The 10,006-nt window shown below is 28.0% G+C and overlaps 1 protein-coding gene across 1 annotated transcript in view; it reads left to right on the top strand.

Annotated features, from left to right (window-relative positions):
• Nucleotides 1-342: 342 nt before the first annotated feature.
• Nucleotides 343-10,006, top strand: part of LOC123005203 (zinc finger protein 628-like) — a 29,375-nt gene continuing 19,711 nt past the window's right edge. Inside the window, exon 1 of the mRNA XM_044398864.1 lies at nucleotides 343-676. Coding sequence (XP_044254799.1) covers nucleotides 532-676 — 145 coding nt within the window. The 5' untranslated portion in view covers nucleotides 343-531. The remainder of the gene's footprint in view (nucleotides 677-10,006) is intronic.

The following is a 10,006-nucleotide window of genomic DNA, read 5'->3' as shown; positions in this document are numbered from 1 at the left end:
AGTTTTGACTTTTGAAAACAATCAATTTTTTAAATTCAAATTTTGAAAAAGCAGAATTTTTTTTAGCAGGACACCCGTTCCATCCCCATGCACCGACTGCATCCTTTCCGAGAGAGCACAAATGATCTGTTAGAAAAAGAGAGAATGATCAGTGGTTCGGTAACAGGTGTCGGTCCGGATCGATCCCACGCGCTTTTTGGCGCATGCTTGAGCGTCGCCACCCCGCTGCCAACGTCACGACGCCAGCACTTGCAACCAGGGAGTGGTGAGTCGCTACAACAAACCCTCAGTGCAACACAGTGAGCCTTCCAAGACTCCAGTGGCTGTGTTTGTGTGCAGTGATAGAAAAACGATGCGGTCGCGAGTCTAGCGCCCTCCCGATGAGGACTCCTCCTGCAGGTTGGTTACCTGTTGGCTAAGCCGGCGTGTTGCTACTGCTACTTGTTGCTATCACCTATCCTCCGCCATCACTCAACCACCTGCCGGTGCATTCCGGGACCTGCAACAGCAAGAGATCGATACGGCCGCACGATGCCGCGCTGCTACATGGTGAAGAAGCAAAGCAACAAGTACAAGGACTGCTGGGACGGGGCGGCTGTCTCAACTGCGGCGCCTGATAGCCCCACGGAGGGCTGCGTCGCGCCCCCGTACTACACCCCGCTCACCAGCAGCACAGGTAACTAACTGAATTATACAGCGTGGACACAAAGTAAGGGATATTTCGACGTCGATACATTTCGAACGACTTCGGCTAAACTCGGCCAAACGTGCGAAACACGACCGAAGCCTTGAATCTAGAATGCCTGGAATATTTAATAAGGTGCTCAATTGCCAAAAGCTACTAATCAAATGAATTCTTGTCAAAAATACAGTGGAACCTCGTTGAGTCGAATTTCGAAATATAGAATATTACATTTTACAATTTGTTTACAACCTGGACACAAAAATTAACTTCTTATGGCATAAAATACATAAATATAAAGATAAAGTACAATAAAAATTTAAAATTGCATATGGTGTATACATGAAAAACACAACATGAAAAAAATGTATAACAAATTCTTATTCTAAAAATTTTAACATTTATTTTTTGACATTGGACATTTTTTATATCTATTTATGCCACTGATAATCTTTTATATGTTTTTTTGTAATTATTTAATAAAGGTACAAAACAGGTAACAAACTGAATTATACAGCGTGGACACAAAAGTAAGGGATATTTTGACTTCGATATATTTCGAACGACTTCGCCTAAACTCGGCCAAACGTGGGAAACACGACCGAAGTCTTGAATCTAGAATGCCTGGAATATTTAATAAGGTGCTCAATTGCCAAAAGCTACTAATCAACAAGCCAGCAATCAAATGAATTCTTGTCTTCAAAATTCAAGACTAAGAAAACTGGACACAAAAAGTAATTAAAAAAATTTAAAATTTAGTGTTTTCAAAATCTAACACTAGAACACAGTACACAAACAGGTAAAACAAAAATTAGAATATAAAAAATAAAAGATTTATTGATTTTAAAATTCAAAACTGAAAAACAGAGGACACAAAAGAAGTAAAACAGAAATTAAAATTAAAAAAAAAAACAGTTTTTTAAAATTTAAAATTAAGAAAACAGGACACAAAAAAGATAAAACAAAAATTAGAATTTAGAAAATATTTTTTTTTGTTTTCAAAATTCAAAACTAAGAAAACAGAGTAAAACAAAAATTAGAATTTAAAAAATACACAATTAATTGTTTGCAGAATGTAACACAAGAAATGGTAAAACAGGAATTAAAATTTAAAAAATAAAAAAATCTAGTGTTTTCAATTGTAACATTAAAAAAACGAGACAAAAAGAGGTAAAAAGACAAGACACAAAAAAGTAAAACAGAAATTAGAATTTAAGAAAAATCAGTCTTTTCAAAATTCAAAACTAAGAAAACAGGATACAAAACATATAAAACAGCAATTAGAATTTAAAAAATAAAAGATTTATTGATTTCAAAATTCAAGCCTAAAAAAACGACATAAAAAAAGTAAAACAGAAATTAGGACAGGGCGGCTGTCTCTACAGCGGCGCCTGATAGCCCCACGGAGGGCTGCGTCGCGCCCCCATACTACACCCCGCTCACCAGCAGCACAGGTAACTAACTGAATTATATAGCGTGGACACAAATTAAGGGATATTTTGACATCGATACATTTCGAAAGACTTCGGGTAAACTCGGTCAAACGTGCAAAACACAGGCAGAATGCCTGGAATGTGCAATTGTAAAAGCTACTAATCAACAAGCAAGCAATCAAATGAATTGTCAAAAATACAGTGGAACCTCGTTATGTCTATTTATATTACTGATGATCTTGTATATGTTTTTTTTTTGTAATTATTTAGTAAAGGTACAAAAATTTTGCTAATAAAGATATCAAAATAACACTAAACGTAGTTACAATTTAGGATACAGTTTCCTTGTTTCTTCTTTTAATAGTCAGTAGTAAAAAAAACCTGGAAAATTATTTTTCCAACAGAAAGAAATAGAGCCAAAGTGCAAAATTTAAACTTTCATAACTTTGAAATTTTTATATTTACATTTTTTTCCATGTTGCTGTTATCTTACATGGGGCGCGAGTTCTGGCGCACTCTGTATAGTGTGTCTCCGGATAGATGAAACGACTCTTGTAGAAGATAAAAAAAATTGATTTAATTTTTTTTTGGGAGGGTGGTTCTGCTTGGTTAAAGATTAATTTTTATCATAAAATTTACAAAAAAACTATATTTTTCCAAAGTAAAGTGCTTTTTATGTATCAAAGAGGACACAAAGTTATAAAGAAAATTAGTTTAGAATTAACATTTAGCCCCATATACCAAATTTGAAAATCATTAGCCAACTACGATTTTTATTTTTTTTCTGAGGTAATTGCTTTTTATTATTTTACTGTAAAGTGCTTTTTATCTGTGAAATTCTTTCAAAAGTTATTAAATTGTTCAGAATCAACATCTAAGCCCTTATTCTAAAGTTCAAAATCATAGGCCAACTATGATTTTTCATATTTTTATGTTTATTTTACAAATCAAGAAATGCTATTTTTAACAGTTCTTTTATTGCACTTAGATTATTATTACTACTAAATGACTTTTTTACGTATCTGTTACTAAAAAGCATAACTTAGAAAAAAATTAAAAATCATAGTTGGCCGATGTTTTTGAAATTTGGTAGAGGAGCCTAGATGTTGATTTTAAACCACTTTTCTTAACATTCTTTTGTCATTTTTACTACATAGAAGCACTTTATTTACAAAAAATAATATATTTTTTTTAATTTCCAAGCGTACTTAATTTTTTCAAACCAAAATCATGTTAGAAATTAGTCTTTAACTGAACAGGACTGAATCATAAATAATTAAAATTTAAATCAAATTTTTTTAACTTTTACAGTCGTTTCACTTATTCGGGGACACACTGTATTTATGTATTTTATTCATTTGTTTTCGAGTTGACAGAATAAAAAACTTTTATTAAAAACTGTCTAATATGGTTTTTTCCTTTTTTTATAGAAAAACTATCATAAAACTTAAATTTTAAATAAAAAAATGAAGACACGTGTATACTGCAAAAATTAATCTAATGTGCATAATGTGAAATTGTGAAAACTTTAAAAAAATTTGACTTATGTTTTACAACTAAGGAGACCGGAAAATTAAAGAGGAAAATTACATTGATTTCTATTATAAATATTTGAGACCGGCCAATCACTTTGACTTATCAAAATTTAAAATATCAAGGTTCGAGTTATCGAGATTCTATTGTACTTGACAATGAATAAAAAAATTGAAACGTTTCCTGAAAATATTGCAAGTTTTAATGTTGATTATTATGTAAATAAAGGTGAACAAAGTTGAATAAAGTTTTTTTGACACAAAAAAAATGTTTTAGGTTCACATAAAAAATCTGAACTGTTATACTGGGTGTTTTTTAATATTGCAAAAAATGCAACTACATATTCTACATCGAAAGATAACACTAATTTGTCAATTAAACAATAGTCCTATAAGCTTTGTTACGCATATACAAGGTAATAAAGTATCATGATAAAAATCAAAATCCCTTAGTTCCTTCTAAACCACTTGAATCATTTTGAAATTTTAATCGCAAATTTGAACTAAATTTATTGCATTTTATGTTTAAAAAATATTTTTATGACTAAAAAAACACAAAAAAATGCTAAGTTTATTTAAGAAATCTTAATTATTATACAAAAATTGCTGCCACATTTTCTACATCAAAAAATAACACTAATCTGTCAAATAAACGATAGTCCTATAAAGCTTGGTTACGCATATACAAGGTGATAAAGTTTTATGGTAAAAATCCTTCAAAACCCCTTAAATCATTCTTATAAAATTTTACAGGTTGGAAATAAACACAAATTTGTACTATAAGTTAATTGTATTTTATTGAAAAAAATATTATTACAACTAAAAAACCACAAAAAAATGCCTTAAGTTTATTTAAAAAAACTAAATTATAATACAGGGTGTTTTCTTAATATTGTAAAAAATTGCAACCACATATTCTACATCAAAAAATAACACAAACAATAATCCTATAAAGCTTCGTTACGCATATACAGAGTGAATCCCATCTTAAAGAAATATTTTTATGTATTTAATTTTTTTGACAGAATTAACATTAGTACAGTCTGCTGCATTTATGCAGATTACAGCGATATAAATTCTGTTAGAGGCTAATACCAGGTGAAATATCAAAGTTTTGTAGCAATTTTGGGCTGTGTATGACACACATAAACGTACTAAACATGGTATGCATCAAGTTGCTCTCATGCGCTTGAATGAAGCAAACTAATTGAATTGAAACGAGGTTCGAACGTTGCTCCAATGTATGTTCTAATATCGACATGTTTTAGTTAGATGGTAATTATGGAAATATCAAACCAGCTGTAAATGGCACATAAACATTGTGAATGTTGAATAAATATATGAAACGTTATTAAACTTGATATTTGAAAAGTCATTCATAAAGTTCTGGTTTTGTTTAGGGCAATTGAGGTTTATGTGTACAGTTGTAAGTCATTTTATTGGAGAAAATTAACTCCACTTGCAGAAAGTATCCAATTAAATAAATTGAAACTATAAATATAAAAACTCGACTCTTAAAAGTGCAAGGTTTTCTACCTTTTTTGTACCAGCAATTTTTTATTTCCTTTGTAAAACAAGCTAAAATAATGTTGGGTTAATTGCAGCTTTGCGCATCTGTAAACTCCTATTGTTGTGTTAAATCAGACTTGAATTAAACCAAAATTCCTCTTCCAACAATATAAACTTTAATTAAATTAATAATAAATAGATTTCTGCAATATAATAGAACCTATTCACGGTGATAATTAAACGGGGGTAGGTAATATTTTACTAAATTAATTAGTGAACTTTACTAAAATTTCTTAGCTTCAATTTTTTTTAATTAAATTCGGAAAAGTGGTCACTTTTATGAAATATATTTTCTTCACTTGTTATTTATTAAAAGGTCACCTATAATAAAACCATTATCACATAGAATTATTCTCCTAAAAAGATATACCAACTTTACTTAAAATAAGGGAAAATCAATACTCAATTGCTTTATCAATAGTCATTAAGGGTAGAAATCGGATGTGCGTGTGACTTTAGAAGAGTAAATAATCAGCACAAATAGCTTTGATAGCCATAAAATTATAGCAATAACCTAGAAAAATCATCAACTTTTTTACACAGGGTGTCCCAACGAGTTGAAAAGTCTATTAGTGACTTTTAAATGGTTAAATTAAAAAAACAAATTATATAGAATATTGATAGATACTAATCTAGTCCATCGCCTAAAATTATTTTCAACTATACAGCGTGACTCAAAAATAAGTTACAATAAAACTTGTGTTTTTTTAAATAGAACACCATCTGTTTCTTAGAGTTTTTGGATGTAGATTTTTATGACAATGTTTTTATTCGTCGATTTTGCTTAGTTTTCAAAAAATACGTTTTTTTTTTGACGAAAACATGCACTTTTTAGAAATTTATTACACGAAAACTAAGACATCGAAATTTTGTTTACTACCGCAAAGAAAAAGGTACAAACTATAAAGTTGTAAATTTTTTTTAGTGTATTGCATTTGCAAAGATAAAAAATTAAGGCGTTTGTTAAATGTTCAATAACAAAAAAATTAAATGGAACACCATATTTATTGTTTTTGCATTTAAAAGATTAATAAATTGTCTTTCTAAAAATATTTACTTTTAGGTGTATAATAACTAAAAAGATATTTAACTTAAAATATTTACTATTGTTTCAGTAGCCAAAAAGTGCACAGTTGCACAAGAGATAAAAGAAATATCACTTAATAATCACATATGTGTTAAACTGAATCCATTATTCTTTATTTTTACAATAAAATAATTCAAATTTCAGTATTTATAACGACTTTTACAATCTCTGAATAAATCAACGGATATTAATATTGAATGTTAAATATCTTCTTACTTATCAATTCTAGACATTACAAGTTAATTTTTTTAGATAGACAATTAATCAAACTATTAGATGCAAAAAATATAGGGTGTTCCATTAAAATTTTTTAAGTTATTTAACTTTTAACAAACTTCTTCATTTTTTAATCTTTACAAAAGCAAAACACTAAAAAATTGCTACACCTTTAAATTCTGTACTTTCTTCTTTGCAGAAGTAAGAAAAAATTTGTTCTAGCTGTCTTAGTTTTTGTGTAATAAATTTTTAAAAAGTTCATGTTTTCGTCAAAAAAAACATCTTATTTCTAAAACTAAGCGAAATCAACTAATAAAAGTTTAGTGTAAAAACATTGTTTTAAAAGACTATACCCAAAAACATACGGTGTTTTATTTTAAAAAACAAATGTTTGTATCGTTAACTAGAAAATATTAACCCGGCGCATCCACCATTTCTTATTTAGTTTTTTATTTTGAGATAAAAATAAAAAAAATTGTAATTATTGCACTATGTATTTAATTTATTAAATTAATAATTAAAAAATAACGATTTCTATATTAGAATGTGTATAAAAAATATTTGTCGACGCTTCCACCATTTTTTATTTGTTTCATTACTGAAACATAAATAACACAACTTTTAACTTTTTAATTTGTTACGTTAGTTAACTTAAAACCAATTACATAGTGTTTTCTAGTTAAAAAACAAAAATTTAGTTTTTTAAGTTTTTAACTATACAACTCAAACAATTTTACTTAAAAAATATATGTAAAATGTGCCAAAATATTGCACTTGTAGCACTCTACCTAATTCTAAATTTTTAACATTTTTCGAGATTTATGAAAACTAACCTTAACAAAGTGATTAAGTAGCAATTGTTATCGTAACTTATTTTTGGGACATGCTGTATGGTCGAAAATAATTTTAGGTGATGTACTAGATCAATGTCGTATACATTTTTTTAAATTTTACAATTTAAAGGTCACTAATGAACTTTTTCAACTCGTTGGACATCCTGTATATTCATATTATAGTCGATAAGACATCTCAACCAACACTAAAATTAAACAATTTTTTAGCAACAAGAATTTTTTTTTTCTATTGTTGAATTGAGTTACCCCTTAGGGCGCAAAGTCTTGTAAGACTTCGGAAGCCCCTCACAGGGCGTCTTAAGACCGGCTTACAGCGTCGTAACTCGCGGTCACTCTCCCTCCGTACAAAACGGTCAATTCTTTCATTATTAGAAATATAAGAACACGTGAAAAATTCAGTCTTTGGGTTGGGGTTCGAGTTGTATTGATTTACAATCCTCCTGTCAAGTTATTATTCAAATATTGAACATCGAAATAATGAAATCGTAATCCTTTGATCAGGGCTGGATCCGAGAATGATTGGATCCGGGAGATACGGCTTGAAAAAATTATTTTACTATATCTACTTGTGATAAATGATAGGAAGGGTGTAGAGAGTAATAAGTCGTAAAATTAAAGTTTTCAAGTGGCAAGACATAAAACTTAGGTTTAGCGCTAGTTCGCTTCATCGCCTCTACGGAGTTGTAATTTTTATAGCTGTTTGTGTATGAGAACAAGAAGTTTATGCATTACATGAAATTTTGTGTTTGGTTAAGGGTGATCTGGTACAACAAGGAAAATTTATAACCTACGAATATGTAATTTTCTCAGGAGAAATAATTAAAAAATATCTCAAATGGCTTAATTTTGTTAACAGTTATTTATTTTTATAACAATTAAAAACAATAAAATATACAGTTTTGATTAATTTAAAGGCATCTCACGGATGACATACAATATTTTTTCTAATATTGATTATTTATAAATTTTACATAAATTATACCTATGAATTTTAAGAATTTTTTTTCCGTATTTTTAGACTACTATTCTTCAATAAAAAATAACATAAAATGTTAGTTTATCAAAAAAAATAGAATAGCCCTGGAAATAACCCCATTAAATTTAATTAATTTCTACCTACTAAACTCTAAAACACAACACTTAATGAAATCATAAATATTGCAGTTTTCAACGAGTTCTGTTACGGATTAAGTGATTAAACTAAGTATTTATTTCTGGGACACACTGTTTTTGAAAAAGAAAAATTAAACTTTTCAGTAAATTTAAAAAGTTTGACAAAAGTTTAGTTTATTAAGATTTTAAGTATACAACTTCAACAATTTTGACTTAAAAAAAATAAATTTGATTAAAAAATGTATGCTAATGCATTAGTTACACTACATAGTTTTAAATTTTTAAGATATTCGGAGATTTATGAAAACTTACCTTAACAAAGTTATTAAGTAGCAGTTGTTTATAAAAATAGAATTCTACTTGAATGTTTATTGGCTAATTTTACCAATAAATAATTTCAGTTTTAAAACGACAAAATTTTTGTTAACAGTTGACACAAACAATTTCAAAACACTGAAGCTTAGCTTCTAATTTAGTGTTTTCTTTTTCGTTTTGTTCATTTATTTGTAAAAATGTTGTTTTAAATGTTTAATAAAAAATACTTTGATTTTTAAATCTATTTACTGGACTGTTACATCCACTGCATTTCTTGTAAGAAACGTTGAAAAATTTAAATTTCTTAGTAAAGAGCAACCTTATATTTTTAATTAGTGAAATCAATAAACTATATAGTGCAAAAAAGTTTCTTATAAATTATTTTACAAAAACGTACATTTTGTTTACATTATATTCGTATTTTAAAAAATTAACCCGGCGCATCCACCATTTTTTAATTGAATTTTTATTTTGAGATAAAAATAAAACAAAATTGTAATTATTGTACCATTTATTTAATTCAATAAATTATTAATCAAAAAAACAATTTCTATATTAGAATGTATATAAAAAATATGTCGGCGCCTCCACCATTTTTTATTTGTTTTATCACTGAAACATAAATAACAAAACTTTTAATTTTTGTATTTTGTTAGTTAACTTAAAACCAATTACATACAGTGTTTTCTAGTTAAAAAAAAAACAAAAATTTAGTTTATTAAGATTTCAACTATACAACTTAAACAATTTTGACTTAAAAAATGAAGAACAAAAACACGATTAGCCCGTCACACCAAACTTTTTTTTTTTAAAAATGAATGTAAAATGTGTCAAAATATTGCGACTTGTAGCACTCTACATAGTTCTAAATTTGTAAGAAATTTTAAGATTTATAAAAATTAACCTTAACAAGTTATTAAGTAGCAACTGTTTATAGAAATAAAACTATACTGAAATATTTATAGGCTAATTTTACAAATAAATAACTTCAGTTTAAAAACGACAAAATTTCTGTTAACAGTTGATACAAAATTCCAAAACACTGAAGCTTAGCTTTCAATTTAGTGCTTTATTTTTCGTTTTGTTTATTTATTTGCAAAAATGTTGTTTCAAATGTTTAATAAAAAATACTTTGATCTCTAAGTTTATATACTAGACTGCATTTTTGTAAGAAACGTTGAGAAATTTAATTTTTTTAGTAAAGA

Source organism: Tribolium madens, unplaced genomic scaffold (assembly GCF_015345945.1).
Source record: "Tribolium madens isolate multiple individuals breed KSU strain unplaced genomic scaffold, Tmad_KSU_1.1 Scaffold_11;HRSCAF=98;Tcas5.2_LG3b, whole genome shotgun sequence".
Classification (NCBI taxonomy): domain Eukaryota; kingdom Metazoa; phylum Arthropoda; class Insecta; order Coleoptera; family Tenebrionidae; genus Tribolium; species Tribolium madens.
This window is presented reverse-complemented; position numbering and strand designations above follow the sequence as displayed.